Here is a 20243-nt window from a genome sequence, read left to right on the forward strand (position 1 = left end):
ACCCAGTGGGTATGTAAAGTGTGTGGAATGGCTGTATTACCTCTGTGTAAATGAATATTTACTGTGTGGGAATGTGTGTGTAATAGCATAATGGGTAGAGGTTCACTTCATATGGAACAAACACCCAGGGCATCCCCAGTGGCCCACTGCCCTGCTGTTACCTCTATCATCCAGGACATTCACATGACTGAATAGTACCCAGGTGCTTTCAGAGGGGAGCCCCCTCTCCCTGTGATGTCAGTGTGGACTGTTGACGTTCTTTCCACACTAATCAGATGGAATGATTTATTCATAATCATGATAGCATAGTAAACATTGAAAGCACTGACAGTTAAACCCAAGGCCTCTCGCACAGCATGCACATACCCAACCCCAGTGTTCGCTTCACACAGACACTAAAACATTCTTATTTTTTAATCCTTTAAATATAAAACAAGCCCACATATGATGAATCGACCATGTTGAGAACTGCCCCTCCCTCCCCTGTTCTGTAGTCCTGTGTTGAGTTGGAGATAGAGCCTCAGCTGGGAAGGGCCTTTATGCACTGGCCTCTTTTCTTAACTGTTCACATTCTCTTTCACGGACATAGAAGTACCTGTTCTGGAGCCGGAGGGAGACAACTTCACAAAGCAAATGAACAACCAACCTCCAAGACAAACAAAAAAAAAATTCTTAAAAAAAAGGAATAAAAACAGAATAGTCTGAGTGGAGGAGTAGGTTCTGGAGGCTGAGGGGATCTGGAGCTCTGTATACTGGAGGCACTTTGGCACAGAGCCAAGGCCCCAAGCAAGGCCCCACACAGGAGGTTGAGGGACAGACAGCATGCAGCACCACACTACCAACCAACACAGAGATACAGGAATGATCAGGGCACAGAGAGACAGACCGAGAGAGATTGAGAGCACCTGACAAACATGTGGAAGAAAAGGCCAGCCTCCCCATTATCATCACGTTTTGGAGAAGAAAATCAGAAAAGCGTTTGAGGAGGCGACAACGCCACAGTGGAGAGACTGGGAGAACAGGAGGAGGAAGGGGGTAGAGGGAGGCTGATGGACTGGACAGAGGAGGAAGACAACCAGCTGACAGAAAGCTATACATCACATACACAGGACTTCTGTTCCTTTCCTTCAGAAGAGTAGAGGGGGAAGATTACACAGGGGAGGGTTCACTACAGTCCCAGAGGAAAACCGGTGCAGGTCAAGTATCAGGTAGGGTGTGGCCCGCAGGCAGATGAGTTCCGGTCCTGCTCCAGTTAGTTTCCCCCAGCCTGGACGCTCCCTCCCTCCCTCCGCTCTAGTCTGCTGTGTCTTCCCTCCCTGCCCCTCACAGGTAGAGCTCCTTGGCTCTGATATGCGACAGCTTGTCTCTCAGCATGCGGAAGGAGGGCCGCAGCCCCACGTCCAGGGTCCAGCACTGCTTCATGACGTCGTAAACCACCACCGGGCAGCCGTCGGGGGCGTCCATCTTGTAACCCTTCTCCACCCGCGGCACCACCTCCTTCAGGGGCTGAGGAGCAGAGAGGAGGGCGTTATCAACCCAACCACATACTTTACTAGTACGTTCTAACATCCTTCCCTGTCTGAACAGTGGCGTCAACCTATCTGCCTGTGCACAAGCTTCACAGATATTAAATGATATGAAATACATCACTCATCAAGATAGACATTTTTTCCTTGCATTGGAGAAGGCAATACAGATAAAGCTGCTGCCCCCTGCTGGAGTCACCTCACAATGTCATACTTACAATTCTGGGGTAAGGCACACGCCCAAAGGAGTAGATCTCCCATAGCAGGATACCATAACTCCACACGTCTGACTTAGTGGAGAACCTCTGTGGAGGGAGCAGAAAGAAGTCAACTACACAAGACACCACAGACACAAAGACAGAGCTTAGGCTACACTATTTAAACATCCTCCCATCTACACTCCCTCCCTCCTTCGTCCAATCCCCTCTTTTTCAACCCTCACCTTCTCTCGCAGGGCTTCGGGGGAGGTCCATTTGACAGGCAGTTTGGCAGTGTCCTGTGTGGACGAGGCCTCCTTGGTCAGACCAAAGTCACTGACCTTGGCGATGTTGTCGTCAGACACCAGCACGTTCCGGGCCGCCAGGTCTCTGTGCACAAAGTTATTGGCCTCCAGGTATTCCATGGCTTCACATACGTCACTACACAGCAGATGTGAGAGACAGATAAAGAGAGAAACAATGGGATCACTCAGCCAAGAAAAAATAACTAATTTCATTGTAGATAAGTGATACCAATAGCCATTTAAAATACTTTGGTTTCTGGCATCCTCTCCAGGGAAATCACATTATAATTGAATAAAGAAATCCAATACTGCAGAACTTCCTGAGGATGACTTACAGTGAGAATTTGAGTAAACAGTCTCCTCCCAGCACGGTCCGTCCTCGAGAACGGAGGTAGTCCACTAGACTGCCCTGTGGTGGGGGGAGAGAGGGATGGCTGTCAAACTGGGCAGTAGGAACAGACCCCATCATAAAGGGACAGTGGACTCCAGCCCACGGCCTAGATAGAGTAGTCCATGGTCCAGCAATAGACTAGACTGAAGTACCTTGGCCATGTACTCTGTGACGATGTAGAGACTGCCCCTCTCCTCTACGATCACCCCTAGCAGCTGAACCAGGTTGTTGTGCCTCAATTGCCTGCAGGGAAGAGAGAGGGTTTTTAGTGACATAGCAACACACTAAGGCAGGGGTGTCAAACTCATTCCACGGAGGGCCTAGTGTCTGCAGGTTTTTGGTTTTTCCTTTCAATAAAGCCCTAGACAACCAGGTGTGGGGAGTTCCTAACTAATTAGTGATGTTAATTCATCAATCAAGTACAAGGGAGGAGCGAAAACCCGCAGACACTCGGCCCCCCGTGGAATGAGTTTGACACCTGTGCACTAAGGTATACAGACACAGAAACACAGTCATAAGGTATTAGAGAAAGTAGGTAAGACCATAAAAACAGAATGGTTGAGACTTACGTCATGACGGAGGCCTCAGCGATGAACGCCTGGGCCGTGGCGTCGTGTTTGATGCACTTCACTGCCACCTTGGTCCCTCTGTAGTCCCCCACCATCACATCTGAACAGATACATAGAGATGTAACACTGGACAACGACACACAGACCTAACACGGGGATGGAAAGAGACGCTTCTTTATCAGCACTGGTCTCAGTTAGGGTCTTTACCTCCAAACTCCCCTTTGCCAATGGTCTGGATGAGCTTGAGTTCCTTTCTGTTCAAGGCCCAGCCGCCTGTGTGGGGGGGAGAGAGAGAAAGAGAGAGAGCGAGAGAGAAAGAGAGCGAGATATAGAAAGTCAGACTCTGGTTCCAGCAGAACTAATGAAACATCATCCTTCCCCAGACAGAGCAAAGCACAAGGTTAAAGACTTACTGCTAATTCAAGTGATTAAGCCCAGGTTTCCTGTACTACAGAAGATGAAGACAGACTTAGTCACTGTGTATTCTTACAGACCAAGAGTGACTCAGAGAATGGAAACACAAGGTTAGTAAAGTGTTCTTACTCCTGGAGAATTCATCCTGGGCGGCCACCGTTCCCTCCATCAGCTTTGGCTTGATGAGTCTGGTACAGAGGCCGTCGGCGTCTTTAGTGTAGTGCTGAATGGAGATAGGCGAGAGAGAACATGGTGAGTTGGATAGTGTGTATATTAACAGTATCTGCATAGTCACACTGAGGAGGTAGAACTGCATGTCAACCATATGTCAAAGACCAGACAACAAAGAGCGGGACTCAAGAAGGGTCTCAGCAGTCTGGGGTGAAAAGGATGCTGGGATTGGAGGGCTAGAGGGGACTCTGCTAATTAACAGGAGAAGCATGGGAACTGTGTGTTTGGTGGTGAGAGGTCACTAACGACACCTTCACTTTAGATACACTCGCATAATCCTGTCGACACCGACTGATCTACATGTGATCAGGTTAACCAGTCAAACACACCGGCCATCTTTTTGACCTATGATTAGTTTGTTAATCAATGGAGAAGCACCCAGTCATTGAGTGTAATCTGACTGCCACTGTCTGTTTTACATGTGAGTAGCATTCACAACCAACAGAGGGCAGCATGGTATAGGAACTATTGCCTCTGTACAAGCTACTAAACAAATATATTCATGTCAACACTGTATGAGCTTTAAAGACCCATTATCAAATTAACAAATTTTTTCTGCATATTTGCAGTCATGAAACCAAGGTTATATAACTGATAATTGGACAATACAAAAATACTCAATGTGCCTGAATACACACTTGAATCTCCACACATAAGTACCCACCATCCATAACAACCCAAGTACTTAACATGTGATTGACTAATCCCTTAAATGCAACAGTGTTTGATTTCCATTATGTGGTTAACACCACAAATCCCACTGGATGTGGGTCTATTGACAGGGAAGGACAACTTGTGTGGAGCCTGTTGTGACAGGCCAGTGGAGAGTAAGGGGGAAAAGAATGAGCTAGAAATCACAAGAATGTGAGAAATACAGTCACAGGCGCAATATTAGAGAAAGAGAGCGAGCGAGATTTGACGATTACCGATTGTTAAGAAAACCTGAAATAGCCATGCCTGATTAATCGGTCGACCTCTACTTACGATATAGCATCATGATACTTAGGTGCCGATTCTGTATGTATTGTGATTTGATACTGCAATTTGGTTTGCTTTTTGATGTTCCAAACATATAGCTCACTATATGTCTGCTGCAGAGAGACAAGAGAGCATGAGAAAAGGAGTTTTGATCAGTCAGGGAAATAAAAGTGCTGAAAACATGTTGGCTCCCTATTTAAACAAGGCAGAACAAGCTATAGGATGAAAAATAAAAAGGTACAGCCGACTAGCGCTTGCTAACGTGATCTCAAATCCATACTTGGAGAAAAAATAATATTGTTTTCTCCCCGATCAATAACCTCCACCCCCTTTGCCTTCTCTAACTATGTGACTAAGCGTCCTTGACGAGTACCTTACCACCATACAGGACAGGCAGAGTGGGAGGGAGTAGCCTAAACAGTAAGAAATAGGGAGCGTTTGGGACTGACAGGCTGACACCGCCTTACCTCCACCAGCTGCATGAGGTTCTGGAAGAACTCCTCCTCGTCGATGCTGAGCTTGCCGTTGTGGTAGATGATGCGGTAGTGCTCCACCTTGCCGTCACAGCTGACACACAGGGTGTAGTCCCCGGGGTAGTTGGTGCTCTCCCTCGCCAGGAACAGACCAGTCTCTGGGGGGTAGAGGAGGCGCTCTGCCTGCTCCCGCGTTATCTTACCATGGAACCATCTGGAGATGGACACGAGGAGGAGAGGAGAGAGGGGGAGGGACAGGACATAGAGATAGGGCCTTAATGGACTACAGAAAATTACCATACCAAGGTCATCAAAATACATAAAAGGGCAAAAAAAGAATTTAAGTAGAGGGGAGATCTACTCATTATTGCAAGTGTGCAATGTTGGCGATGTAACACGCATACAAAGCCCTGTATTAAAAGAGTTAATAAACAGTCAGCCATAGACAAGGTAAAGGGGACAACAGCAGTAGATCAGCATAATGTAAGGCAGTGGCACTTCTAGGCAGTTGTGCTTAGAGCAGTGGAGTGAGCCTGTCTGTGTCTCAAGGAGCCAGTGAGAAAGTGCCTTGGCGTAAACAGGAAACGCAGACACAGAAAAACACACATGGGCAGGCAGAGTCGGAAACTGACACAGGCTCTGCAATAACAGGAAAATTCAAAGCAGCTCAGGGCAGGCAAGGTGCCAGGCAGGGCCTACCAGACCTTTCTATTCACAGAGAGGTGAGACCACACAGAGGAGAGAGGCTTTTAGAGAACAGCAGTCTCTCTCATCCCCTCAGAACAGTCTATGAAACCTTCCCCCGGCTGACCGCAAGGCAAGCTGCAGGACACTGGACTTAGAAAGCTCTCTTAGGGAAAACACACGCGGTTCCCTTCTTTGTTTTAGCTCAAGCTATTAAACACGGCCTCCATCTCACCTCATGTACAATATCTACAGGCTTCTACTGGATAAACTCCACCCCTTGCTTGGCTTTTTCCTTAAGATCATTCATCTCTTATCTGTAGTAGACCCGAACACAGAATCCCCCAGCAGTATGGAAACAGGAGCAGCAGGAGGTCCACAGGGGTCTCTCTGGGGGCTGGTGAGTTAAGGGTAATCAAAGTTTGTAATTGATTTACACACTTCCCTTCCTCCCTCTGTTGCCCAGCATCAAGACAGACAGAGCAGGGCCTGTGCAAAGCAGCTTAACGCGGAGGGAGGATTGAGTTGATTAGATCAGCGGAGCTGCTTCTCCATGGACAGCAGCCTCCTTAACTCCCATTAATCTGAGAGCAGGCGCCAGTAAGCCAGCAGTCAGCCAAACACTGAGTAACCAACAGCCAAAACACAGGAGGAGCACACAGGACCTACCAGTCAAACATATGACCAACCAGTCAAACACAGGAGGAGCAACCATTCAGACTATTTAATGAGGAAGCAGGGCATGTAATATGCCATTTATATGTTTCAGTTTGTGCCATTCATTAGGGAGAACAGGCTGCTAGAATTAAGGGGGAAATCGAGTAAGGAAGGACAGTGGGGAAGGAGGTAGGAGAGAGAGACTGCAGTGAGCAGGGGACGGAGGCCTTTTGCCAGTCTTCTTTAGGGTGGTGCTGTAACCCCCTCTCCCCAACAGAGTAGATTACCAGCAGGTGGCAGCAGTGAGCTGTGAGGTCAAAGAGCAGCATCTCTCAGGGTGTGGAGACCAACAGACACAAGAACACAGCTGACAGTTATATAAGCCAACAGGGAGAGTTTCCCCCGAGACATCTGTTACCAATTCATAATAACATAACAACAACCCCCCCTCGGACTCACACCACTAACCACTCCTCTCTGAGGGGATTCACAGGGCTGATGTATCATTGGCTGTATTTACAGAGAGTTTGCTCTCTTACAGCTGAAGGAGAGTATGAGGGCAGTGGACTCTGCCCAGTCCCTCCACTGGTGACCTCTACTTCTTAAGGACAGCAAACCCACTTACTCCCTCTAGTCAGTTCCCTGTCCAGTGGAGTAGCCTTGCCTTTGTCCTTCCTTGTAACACTTGACTGGTTGCCCTTCACCCCACAGCTTGAGCTTTCCTCTGCTCAGCTGGGCGGTTAAGCTCAGAAGATTGAGATGGTGGGGGAGAGAGTCTGCAGTGTGTGTGTGTGTGTGTGTGTGTGTGTGAGACACACACCATCAGTGTGTTTTGGTCCAACACATTTGAGTGCATCAACTTCAGCCTTGTCCTGTGTGTTTGTCTGTGTCTGTGTGATAACTGTGATTACCTCCTGGCCTCCAGTTTTATATCATTTGCATAAATCTAATTTTTTCCCCTCTTTTGAAATAGCTAGCCCTTCAAAGAGACAGATTCAAATCGCAGCGCCACTTAGCCCCACCCACATTGGCAGGCAGCCACCCAGAGAGCAGACAGAACAGAGAAGAGGCGGTAAAAAAATAACAAATATTACCAACGTCTCCTGTCAGGCCTTTGTAACACCTCCCTTCTAAGCACCATAGTCCTACCTTTATTATACAGTGAAACATGGGAACTTCTCACAGGTAAGGGCACATCTTACGTGACAGAGCAGCAAGGTACTGTCGTGTACTTACGGCATAAGACTGAGTTTTCCCCCTGACTTGACCCCTTCCCTTTTCTGGACGTAGTTAGCTGGGATGGTGCCCTCTCTGCCCACTGTGTTCTTCGCTTTGTACCAGTTGGGATCCTGAAATAGCAGCAGAAACACCCTTTAAATTTGGGTATGTCATTTTAGGTGAGAATTTAAAAAATGGGTCCAATCCTTAAGAGGTTTTAACACCGTTGTATAATACCTGTATAACTACACAAGTCCAGCACCATAACGGTTTTACACTTACATTTCTACAGTATAGAAAGGTGAGCCTTGCTTACCCTGGTGACTCCAATTATGGTCAACACATCTCCTTTACAGAAAGGCAGGTCCTGTTCATTTGTCGACTGGAAGTTGTACTTGGCTACACACTCTGTGCCAGGCAACCATGGCACCTAGGTCACGAGTGAAGAGGAGAGGAGCTGTTATAAATGCTGAGATTATCTGTGACTACAGTAAAAGGTTAGTCATAGCTTTGACGAGTGAATTGCATATGTCGTCATTGACACTCTAGGGAGAAATTCAATTGCAATAGGGTTACAATAACACATTATTACAAGCATTTAAAAAGGTCTACTATTCAAATCTTAAATAAGCACGCACCGTTCAAAAAATGTAGAACTTAGAATAGATATAGCCCTTGGTTCACTCCAGACCTGACTGCCCTTGACCAGCACAAAAACATCCTGTGGCGTACTGCATTAGTATTGAATAGCCCCCGCGATATGCAACTTTTCAGCGAAGTTAGGAACCAATATACACAGGCAGTTAAGAAAGCAAAGGCTAGCTTTGTCAAACAGAAATTTGCATCCTGTAGCATAAACTCCAAAAAGTTCTGGGACACTAAAGTCCATGGCGAATAAGAGCACCTCCTCCCAGCTGCCCACTGCACTGAGGCTAGGAAACACTGTCACCACCGATAAATCTACAATCATGTCAATAAGCATTTTTCTACGGCTGGCCATGCTTTCCACCTGGCTACCCCTACCCCAGTTAACAGCTCTGCACCCCCCACAGCAACTTGCCCGAGCCTCCCCCATTTCTCCTTCACCCAAATCCAGATAGCTGATGTTCTTAAAGAGTTGCAAAATCTGGACCCCTACAAACCAGCTGGGCTAGACAATCTGGACCCTCTCTTTCTAAAATTATCCAACACAATTGTTGCAACACCTATTACTAGCCTGTTCAACCTCTCTTTCGTATCGTCAGATCCCTAAAGATTGGAAAGCTGCCGCGGTCATCCCCCTCTTCAAATGGGGTGACACTCTCGACCCAAACTGTTACAGAACTATATCTATCCTACCCTGCCTTTCTAAAAATTCTTCGAAAGCCAAGTTAACAAACAGATCACCGACCATTTCGAATCCCACCGTACCTTCTCCGCTATGCAGTCTGGTTTCCGAGCTGGTCATAGGTGCACCTCAGCCACGCTCAAGGTCCTAAACGATATCATAACCGCCATCATAAGAGACAAAACTGTGCAGCCGTATTCGTCGACCTGGCCAAGGCTTTCGACTCTGTCAATCACCGTATTCTTATCGGCAGATTAAACAGCCTTGGTTTCTCAAATGACTGCCTCGCTTGGTTCACCAACTACTTCTCAGATAGAGTTCAGTGTGTCAAATCGGAGGGCCCGTTGTCCGGACCTCTGGCAGTCTATGTGGGTGCCACAGGGTTCAATTCTCGGGCCGACTCTTCTCTGTATACATCAATGATGTATCGCCAGCAGCTGTCTTGCTGCTGGTGATTCTCTGATCCACCTCTATGCAGACGACACCATTCTGTATACTTCTGGCCCTTCTTTGGACACTTAACAAACCTCCAGATGAGCTTCAATGCCATACAACACTCCTTTCGTAGCCTCCAACTGCTCTTAAATGCAAGTAAAACTAAATGCATGCTCTTCAACCGATAACTGCTGTAGGAGTAAAATGAGACACATGGATGGCATGTGGAGGCATAGGACAGCTGAACATTGAAGTGGCAGACCACATGACGAGAAGAGACACATAGTCTGCTGATTCCACTAAAAGCACACATACCAGACAAATAGGCGCCTAAAACAATTGGACACACTAGACTTATAGTCTACCCATTCCACTAAAAGCACACATACCAGAGAAATATGCCTAAGGCAACTGGACACTAATGATAGAAGAGACACATAGTCTGCCAATTCCAATAAGGACACATACCAGAGAACATGCTGGGGCACTGAGTTAAATACAGGGTTGAGTCATAGGCCTATAGGATAGATGGACATATATTATTTTTAAGACAAGCACGGGTCTGGCCACTATTATAATTTAACTGAAAGCAGATAATGGGCGTTAGTAGGCGTGAACAAGCAGGAAGCCTGAACTAAAAAGATAATGATGGCAGGAAGAATTAGGGGAAGTATGCTTATTTGCATATGGGGTGGACCCATATGCTATTTGTGTATAAATGTTGGAGCCGGGGCTGGGAAGCGGTGTGTGTTCCGCGGGACATTCCAGCTGGCTATACAATTGTATTAAAAGCATATTTGAATTCACAAAGTTCTTGTAAGAGTTATATTTGAATTGATTTTCCACGACAGAATTTGGCGAGCTTGCCAGGAGGGACAGGGACTGAGGAATGGCGTTCAGGGCTGGAGATAGTTTCTTTGGACAATCTTGCAAACACTATGGCCACAACTATGAAAAAGGTAAGCTTGTTCTTACATAGTTGAAATGTTTGTATGGATTGCTTCAGAGATCCTGTCTCAGCGAGAGGGGCGCCATGTAAGTCTCTCTTTCAAATTTCCTAAAAAGAAACCAGTAAATACTAAAGAACTTTTGAATTCAATGAATTTGCATGTATGTGTAATTTGGGGAATTGTATTAAATATACATGTATGCGCATGTAGTATAGAGACTGAGTGAATAGGCGCTGTGAACTTTGCTTGTGTTAGGTGTTTAGCGGAGTGGGCATGCATGCGCTCGTTCTGATCAGACCGTTCGAATGTGTAGCTTAAATGATGCGGTTGTTTGCGCATCTGGCTGAGATGGCTGGCTATAATAAGGGACAGATAATGTAGGTAGAAAATCCTGTGATACCTCTTCAATAAAATTAGTAGAAGGAATGCTTGGACAGGTTACTTATGAATAACGGCTCTAAAAATAATAGAGAACTGCATAAATAAGTAGTTAGGAAGCCACGATACCGCTCTTTAAAAAAGGAACATTTTTGAAGAGGTCTGCTTGGGTGGGATATTCACGGCAGAATAGTCTGTGGGTGGATATTTAGTAAATAAATATTTCATGGTTACCGCTCTGAAAGGAGGACTGTACGGGTGAAATATTTAGGACGCAGGAAAACGTTGGCCCGATTGTGCGGCGTTCAACTGCAAAAGTAGTTTATACGGTTAAAACATAAATCAGTAGTTAAATAAATATTCATGATTACCGCTCCGAAAGGGGGACTGTACGGGTGAAATATTTAGGACGTTTGCCCGATTGTGCGGCGTTCAAATGCAAAAGAAATCCTGCGAATAAAAAACGCTCTGTCTAGCTAACGGGGTTTTGTAATTCAGTAGGTCACGCCACAATACTACTCTAAAATAGAAGAAAAGATCAGTATTGGGGGTGAATAGGATATGAAGACAAGCTGATCCGATTAGACAGTAGTCTCGTCATATTGTAGAAATCTTAGCAGTCTAGGCTTATGTAGGAGGAAGTGAATTAAGTCAATAAAGAAAGACTAAGTTGTTTTGAGGTAAAAACAAAGGGATTGAATGAACAGATGAAAAATAAAAAGGATGAATGAAAATGTTGTAAGAAATGAGTGGATCTGTGTAAAGATAGAACATTAGGAAGAAAGATAGGACAGGTTGTGTGTGTGTGTAGGCAGAACGTCCAGAAGAGGGAGCGCGCAGCCCTCCTGTGAATAGAGTATAGAGTTGTAGAAGGGTGCAGTTAACTGCTATTAGGCAGATGGAACGGAATTAAGAAACATCGAAGTAAAATAAGTTGTAATCAAGGATAAAAACACTGATGTGATAAAGTGGTAAGAGACCGCGGTAAAAATAAAAAAGGTGTCAAAACAAATAATAAATAAAAATACTTAAAAAGGCGTTAACCGAATAGTATAAATACGGATAGAACAGTGGGTAACAAAAGAGAAAACAGAATCGCCGATAAATTGAAATTATACTATAAAGTTAAAAACGAATCTTGGTTAGTTAAGATAAATAGTGGAATCCAGGACACTATTACCTGATAAACAGGATGAATAGAATAAGGGAGGCACAGTCGCATGGGACCAAAATGTGAAGCTCGATTTGCAGGCGTTCTGATGTCAACATTCTATCATCAGAAAATACATTGCGATGAGGTACAAATGTGGTTCCTCTAGTCCTCGCAGACGTGCGGGTGATTAGCAGAACTATTGACAATATTTAAGAACGAATAAGAAAATAGCTCTCTGTTTTGAATATGGGTATAGCGGGTATGGGGAAAATTAGTGTAATGTGACACTAGAACTTAGTGCGGTAGCAGGAAATGCCGCTATACAAGAGTTTATATCCTTGTCAAAATAACAAACAACTAATCGGTTTGAGGTTAGTGAGAATGGAATTTTTACTTGGCGGTGTATAGTCTCTGAGCAAACAATGAGTGTTTCATAGAGATTACAGTTTATATGTGGTCAAGAAGAAGTATTAGATCACGTTTGACTTGACATCTAGTAGAGTACAGATGGAATTTTAATTGTTAGACATTCTATACCGTCATTCTCTGAAAACTGTTAAGATGTTTATGGAATAAAAACTATTTGCTGATTAAAAGGTAACATTGTGAATATTAACGATATGTATACTTTCGTTTCCAGAAAAAAAGGGTTTAATCTTCTCTGGTCAAAATGTCATTGGAGACTGCATTACTGTGGAAAGCAGTTAATTAAAGTCAGCCGCTTTAAAAATAAAAATATCTGGATAAGGCTAAAAAATGGAGTTCTGGATGAGTGAGTCCAGTCCCTTTGCGTTATTGGCTTATGGTTCACTAGTAAGTACACCATGTACTGGGAATGAATATGCATTAGTAGATTTATTGGAAGGGTTTTTTCCAATTCAGTTTCAAATTGGGTATGCAAAAGGATGGAAATGTTTTTGAAAAATGTATTTAAGTTGTTCCTAAAGAAAGGGGGAGTGGAAACATATTAATGGTGTCAAAATGCCCTGAATCCTAAGAATTTCCTGTGAAAGACTGATCACCTTTTACTAGAAATTGTTGGAACAGGTGGGATTTACTTATAAAATGATTAAAAGACACCAGACTCTATTCAAACTGTATAATTACTTTGAAAATCTATTATGTCCCTGGGAAAATTATGAAGAGTTGTACCCTTAAATTGAATAACTTATTCAAATAGGTTGTATTTTAATTTTAATTTTGATATAACATGAGTTCATAGGAAAAATTATCAGTTCCTTGGGGTTATGGTCTTTGGGTAAATACACAAATGTGCTTTGTTCATTATGCATATAAAAAGTGTTGAAAGTTATTCCAAAGGGTTTATTGGAGTGTGGGTTTCTGTGAGGGTTTTGTTGATTAATACCTCATCTGTAATTCATCTGAGAGATCACCAGTAGAATAAGGGAGTTATCATAGAAGGTGACGTCAGAATGCTTTAAGGCATGGGAGAGAATATCACTACAAGTGGGTGTGGAGCTCAAACCCACCCTAACCGACTGAATAGTGAGGGACAACTGTGTCTGATGACCTGTGAACTGTATCTAAAAAAAAGACATGCTGAAATGATATGGGCCAGGGAGAATAATGACTTAAAGGAATTGGGGTACTGATCTTTTATTACCAGGCCACTCATGAGAGAAAAACTGAGATGGAAGGGCTATTGGGAAAATAGATAATACTGGTAATAAAAGTGTTTAGTATAAATGTTAATTATTAAAGGGATGATGTGTATTGAATAGATAAGGTCAAATTTGAGTTAAAGTAAACACTAAGGACTGTTATCCTGAATATTGGGTTGGAAAATGTATAAAAAAAATAACTGTTTAGTTATTTAGATATAGAACTGTTTAAATTTAATAGGCCTAGGGCAGCTCTGGAAACTAATCCTGAGACGAGGAGGTTGACAAAACTTACAGAATTTTAGATAAGGTTTTTTGTTTCTTTTGTTTTATAATGTCATTGGAATTATAATGATAAAATGTAATGTTTAATTGAATAAAAAGGTAGTCTGTTGTGCGATGATACCCAAGAATGAAGAAGAAAGAGACCAATAATAACATGGGCATAGAATGAAACAGATGGACGTTTTCTCCAGGTTTAATTACATTACAAATAGTGGTAATTTATTGCAAATGTGTAATTATTATAATTTTTTTTCTCTTTTTCTCGTTTGGTCAATTTATTTTTGTTTTGAGGAACATAAGGTTGTGTATATGTTCCTGAGGGACTGATACTGATATAAATGATATATAAATTGACTTAAGGATGTTTTAAGTATGTATCAAACAATGGCTGTTATGGGTTAGGGATCTCATAAATGAAGGTAATGGTAGTGAAGGGGTGTTATTTCTAGAAACTATGTATAATAATAGAGATAATTCACAGAAGAGGAAAGACAGCTGGCTGTGTAAAATATAGGGACAATTCTAAAGTAAATAGAACAATTCACATATCTAAAGATATGGTAAAAAGAATAAGTGGTGGCATTTTGAACATTAGAGCAAAAGTTTAAGAAACTTATGACTTAGTTTTGTTAGGATTGGATATTAATCCAACTGGAAGACACTTGACTGATTATATGTTATTTTACAGCAGTTGCTGTAGGGACCATCATTTGACTATCATTATGAATATTTCTGTGGCAGGAGGCCAGGTATTTGAGGCAGAATGGTTACATAGGGCTGTTATTAAAAATTAAGATTTAGGGATCTTGCTATAAGAAGAAAGTCTGTTGTCAGGGAATAACCCATGTGTTAGTGTGTATGTCCTCAGGAAAAAAACAGCCAGAAATGGAAGGGCTTGGGCTGCATTCTGGAGACTGAGTGTACATCAAGATACACCAGGCTGGTGGTATACTTCTTACAGCACTGCAGTGGTAAAGATCTTCATGTCTATCTTTGGTGGGTGCATAAGTCTCACGAGAAGTGAGGTCCAGCTGAATAAGGGGTGAGCTTGAAAACACCATGACAGAGGACGTGGAATCAGAGAGAGAGAGAGAGAGAGACTAGATTCCACTATAGACATACTGGGTTGAGTTTGGGGGCTACTTGTTTCATTTTTTAATGCATCATGTGAAAAAGAATAGATGATAGGATATTATACTCTAAACAAACATGTTAAAGGAATTGATGTGAAAGCATATACAGTGTTGAATTACGTCAAGAAGAGATAATGTTGATTAAGGTTATGCACATGATTATCAGTTGAAATGGAGCAGACGGGAAACTAAGTTAAAAAAAAAAGACATGATTTGGGAACACCTCTCAGAACCTGGGGCCAAAAGGGGAAGACTGGGTGGAAGCATGAGGAAGCTTTTTAGGGCTTTTATTTTTGTGGAGTCCAGCAGAAAAGTATCCTGGAGGCATAGAGTCAGGTGAAGAGAGAGTGGGAATTGTCATGGTCTCAGATTTCATGAATATATTTATGCATAACACATAACATTGTCAATGCTGTTATGTTTTGTCGTTTTCCAAGTCTTATGTTTAGGAAACCAGAAGGAGAGGGGTTCGCCAGCTTCAGCTGGGATGTCAGTTTGTTGTGTGATGAGTGATGGAAGTAAGAGGATGTATGGTGCAATCATAGAACAGAGGCCATAAGTCTCTAAGTATGAATGCCTCACAGAAAGTAGGCAGAAACCTGAACCAGGACGAGAGGTTCCGCGTCTGATGATCCAAGGGGACCAGAAGGACCTCTTCCAGTGATACCAGGAGATCTAGTCCACGTTCGAGTGTTCCGGAGGAAGTGGGATCAACCGAGGAGAGAAGGACCCTATGAGGTGGCCAAAGCAACAAGAACGGCCGTCCAAGTGAAAAGAAGCCAGACGTGGTACCATCTGAACCACTGCAGCTGAGTCCCAACAGAGAGAAGGACACAACCATATAGAGATGAGGACACAGAGGATGCTGATTCACCAGGGAGGAGCCAAGAAAACAGCAAATCAAGTGAAAGCCAAAATGTGACAGGTGCACCGACTAATGCACCCAGAAGAGGAGGAGAGGCCTCACAAGGAACAGAATGAGAACATTTCTTCCCTAAAATTGAAACCCTTCCAGATCGAAGCTAAGTCCGGCCTGAGGAGGGAGCCTCAGGTGAAGAAAGAGAAGGAAAAGTCCCGCAAGCTGAAGAAAATGGGGATTTCCCCACAATTGACTTTTAAACTTTTGAATGGCCTCCTTTACAGACAATTGATGTTAGAACAACAAAAGAATAATGACATTGACATAACAGAAGTAACAGTGAATGCTAGTATAGAAACAACAGACTAATGCACAATCAAGATGTATGGTGGAAGCAGGAAGAGAAGAAAGGAATCAGCTGAACAATCCAAAAAGACTGACAAGGTTAGAATCTCTGTTCCACCTCAACTTATAACAGAAGCAGGAGAACTGAAGTCTATCTCAATCATAAGGATCAAACCCTTACCGGAGATGGCACTCTGTGGATGGACACATCACCAAACAAAGGGACAAGTCGTTTGGGATCCGAAAGGATGTGACCTGACATTAATCAAAGAAAAAGACGAGAGGGTGCTCATCATGAATCAGATTGAACCAGTTGAAGGTGAAGAATTAATAGTTGAAATAACAAGAACAACAGTGACCGAAGGGAGTAGCACCACGGTCATTAAGATTGATCCTACCCCTGCACCTGAACAGGAAGAACCTGTGACAACAACAAGGGTGGCGGCTGCTGTGACGACCACAGTAGCTACCACTAAGATGACATCGACTGCCCTTACCAAGCAGACCACCGTATCCACAAAGCAACCTGAGACATCAGAGTCAGGAGAGTTTTTTTACTGACATTTGGAACTTTCTGATAAACTCTAATGATCTACCTCAAGATAAGAACATTGAAAAAGCGACAGAATTAGATATATCAGAATCAGAACCACTCAGGGACACCACATGAGAAGAAGTAGTGAAGAAGGAGTGATACGAATGAGCTAAGAATATGGCAAACAAACACAAAATGGACAATTGTATTTTGTGTAGAAAATCAACTTTGTCTGATCTTTTAATAGTCTCTGAACCAGCATCATTTAAAAACTGTGAAAGTTGGAAAAATGACCATTGTACCAATAGAAAGTATTCTATTCTCTTGTGTGACATAGAATGTAGGATTGCTCTGGGTAAGCACTAGGGGTAAAACTATGTTTAATGAGACCATGCTGGGAGACAACGATTGTGCTGCCTATAACATTAGAACTGAATCAAATGGACCTCAATTAGACAGAAGTACCGTGGTTAAAGGAAAATATGAATGTTTTTACAGACACCACACCGAAGGAATGGATGTAGGAAACACCACTGTAGAATGTGATACTATTTGGGTGTTAGAGAATGTGGGAGTTCGTAAAAGTAATGATAAAGGGTTGATTATGAATAGAAAAGGGTTGTGTGGTCACATAACTCAGGTTGCGCCATCTCTTACTATGTTGAAAAATCAAGACAGAGGTATTGCTGATTGTTCTTTCCACACATCCAGAAACTAACTGTTGAATGTATTGTTTGATGAATGGATTGGTCTTTGTGCCTTAGTTATAGCAATTAAATAGGTTACTATTATTAAATCACCCCATGATGACTATGTTAAACATAGAGTTAAAAGGGCTTATGAGAAAGACCCTGAGGTATACCTTGATGCAATTGGACAGCCTAGAGGTGTACCTCGGAAGTTCAAGGCAAGAGATGAAGTTAGATCAGGATTTGAATCTATATTTTTGTGGATAAACACCAAATAAAAACTTAGAGTGGATTAATTATATATATTATAACCAACAGAGATTCATTAACTATACTGACTCAGCCCTAACAGCGTTGGGGGAACAGGTACAGGCTACCAGTAAAATGACTTGGCAAAATAGACAGGCTCTCAATTGGCTCTTAGCGGAGAAGGGTGGAGTTTGTGTTATGTTTGGGGATGATTGTTGCACCTTTATTTCCAATAACACGGCGGCTAATGGATCCTTTGCAATCGCTATGGCTAAACTTAAAGGTTTACGAGCAGAGGTTAAGGCAAATGCTGGGTTTGACTTTCATGTTTGGGATTGGTTGGATTTAGCATTAGGAAAGTGGGGAGCTATGTTTGCTAGGATGGCTATTATGTTGGGAGGAGGGTTATTGGCTCTGGGTATAGTATTTTGTTGTGTTTTACCCTTGATAAAATCACTTGTGGTTCAGACAACGGTTAAACAGATGTCTGTAAGGAGAGCTGACCCTCCTATGATAATTAGTCCTGTACCTGGGATCCCAGGCCTGTATACCGACAAAAATGGACAGCCATGCAATGCGGTTGGTGGACCTCTAGACTGCCCGTTTGGTAATCCAAATTGTCTACATGGAGTGGTGCGGGGAGGTGGTTATGCTTGCCATGATTTTCGTAAGGATGGTCTACCTGTATATGTTGTATTCCCAAATTCAGGCGAATGTCTACTTGTACATGTCTACAAAAAATGTCATTTGCGCCGTAAGTGCAAGTGGTGCACAAAATTTAATGTGGAAGGCCATGACCATCACGGAGACCCCGTGTTTTGCGCGAAATGTCAAAGAGGAGATTGTAGTATCTGTAAGGATGAGGACTGTGCACCTATGTAAGGATTTTAGTATATCTATTTTTTGCTTAAGGCCTTGTGTTTTTGTATGTTTGGTTGAATTTTTAGATATGTATATCAATGAATATATCTGGTTTCCTTTAATTAAAGCTAGTTATGCCTTCTAAAAAACTAGGTTAATTTCAAGAACATGTTAGGTGACAGAGGGTATTCTGGTTACAAGTGTCTACGGACCATGTCCTTAAATCTTCTAACTAAGGTTGGTATCATTGATATCACTTTATTAGAGAGGTGTCTGCAAGGGAGGATCATGTTGAAATGCTTAAATTTAGAATGATGTTGTGTCAATTTTCTTTTGTAACTGCATGTAGGTCTCTGATTTTCTCATATTCATTTATTATTATACTCATTGTATTATTTTTAATTTTTAATTTTCACATAACTGAGATAAACACAGGCAAGGCTAAGTACCTACACGCTCATGCTTCATCAAATATGTAATATTATATCTTTCTAATTTTTACACCTAATTAGATCTTTTACTCTTATGCAAACTGGAGATGTTTGGTCTAGTTAGGTTTTCATTAATGTTTCTAATTGGATCTTTTACTATTTTAGTTTTAATCATTTGGAGATGTTTGGTCCAGTTGGTTTATGTGTTTTACTCTGTTTTTGTATTTTCTTGTTTATCATAGGTATTCTCATTTACTATCCCAAAGTCATATTTGTATGATTTATGTGGCTGATTAGCCCCAGAGGAGGGATTGTAGGAGTAAAATGAGACACATGGATGGCATGTGGAGGCATAGGACAGCTGAACATTGAAGTGGCAGACCACATGACGAGAAGAGACACATAGTCTGCTGATTCCACTAAAAGCACACATACCAGACAAATAGGCGCCTAAAACAATTGGACACACTAGACTTATAGTCTACCCATTCCACTAAAAGCACACATACCAGAGAAATATGCCTAAGGCAACTGGACACTAATGATAGAAGAGACACATAGTCTGCCAATTCCAATAAGGACACATACCAGAGAACATGCTGGGGCACTGAGTTAAATACAGGGTTGAGTCATAGGCCTATAGGATAGATGGACATATATTATTTTTAAGACAAGCACGGGTCTGGCCACTATTATAATTTAACTGAAAGCAGATAATGGGCGTTAGTAGGCGTGAACAAGCAGGAAGCCTGAACTAAAAAGATAATGATGGCAGGAAGAATTAGGGGAAGTATGCTTATTTGCATATGGGGTGGACCCATATGCTATTTGTGTATAAATGTTGGAGCCGGGGCTGGGAAGCGGTGTGTGTTCCGCGGGACATTCCAGCTGGCTATACAATTGTATTAAAAGCATATTTGAATTCACAAAGTTCTTGTAAGAGTTATATTTGAATTGATTTTCCACGACACTGCCCGCCCGTCTAGCATCACTACTCTGGATGGTTCTGACTTAGAATATGTGGACAATTACAAATACCTAGGTGTCTGGTTAGACTGTAAACTCTCCTTCCAGACTCACATCAAGCATCTCCAATCCAAATCTAGAATCGGCTTCCTATTTCGCAACAAAGCATCCTTCACTCATGCTGCCAAACATACCCTCGTAAAACTGACTATCCTACCGTTCCTAGACTTCGGCGATGTCATTTACAAAATATCCTCCAACACTCTACTCAGCAAATTGGATGCAGTCTATCATAGTGCCATCCGTTTTGTCACCAAAGCCCCATATACTACCCACCACTGTGACCTGTATGCTCTCGTTGGCTGGCCCTCGCTTCATATTC

At 42.7% G+C, this 20243-nt stretch overlaps 1 protein-coding gene across 2 annotated transcripts in view; it reads right to left on the bottom strand.

Annotated features, from left to right (window-relative positions):
- Nucleotides 1–271: 271 nt before the first annotated feature.
- The window catches only part of LOC120048143 (tyrosine-protein kinase CSK), a 45117-nt gene continuing 25145 nt past the window's right edge, over nucleotides 272–20243 (bottom strand). For both annotated transcript variants that reach the window (XM_038993877.1, XM_038993887.1), the window contains exons 3-13: nucleotides 7960–8073; nucleotides 7662–7774; nucleotides 5079–5298; nucleotides 3532–3625; nucleotides 3196–3261; nucleotides 2989–3088; nucleotides 2572–2662; nucleotides 2364–2437; nucleotides 1969–2164; nucleotides 1745–1831; nucleotides 272–1506 (exon numbers count right to left, since the gene is read on the bottom strand). In XM_038993877.1, coding sequence (XP_038849805.1) covers nucleotides 1324–1506; nucleotides 1745–1831; nucleotides 1969–2164; nucleotides 2364–2437; nucleotides 2572–2662; nucleotides 2989–3088; nucleotides 3196–3261; nucleotides 3532–3625; nucleotides 5079–5298; nucleotides 7662–7774; nucleotides 7960–8073 — 1338 coding nt within the window. In that variant the 3' untranslated portion in view covers nucleotides 272–1323. The remainder of the gene's footprint in view (nucleotides 1507–1744; nucleotides 1832–1968; nucleotides 2165–2363; nucleotides 2438–2571; nucleotides 2663–2988; nucleotides 3089–3195; nucleotides 3262–3531; nucleotides 3626–5078; nucleotides 5299–7661; nucleotides 7775–7959; nucleotides 8074–20243) is intronic.

This window comes from Salvelinus namaycush, chromosome 1 (assembly GCF_016432855.1).
Source record: "Salvelinus namaycush isolate Seneca chromosome 1, SaNama_1.0, whole genome shotgun sequence".
NCBI classification, from domain to species: Eukaryota; Metazoa; Chordata; class Actinopteri; order Salmoniformes; family Salmonidae; genus Salvelinus; species Salvelinus namaycush.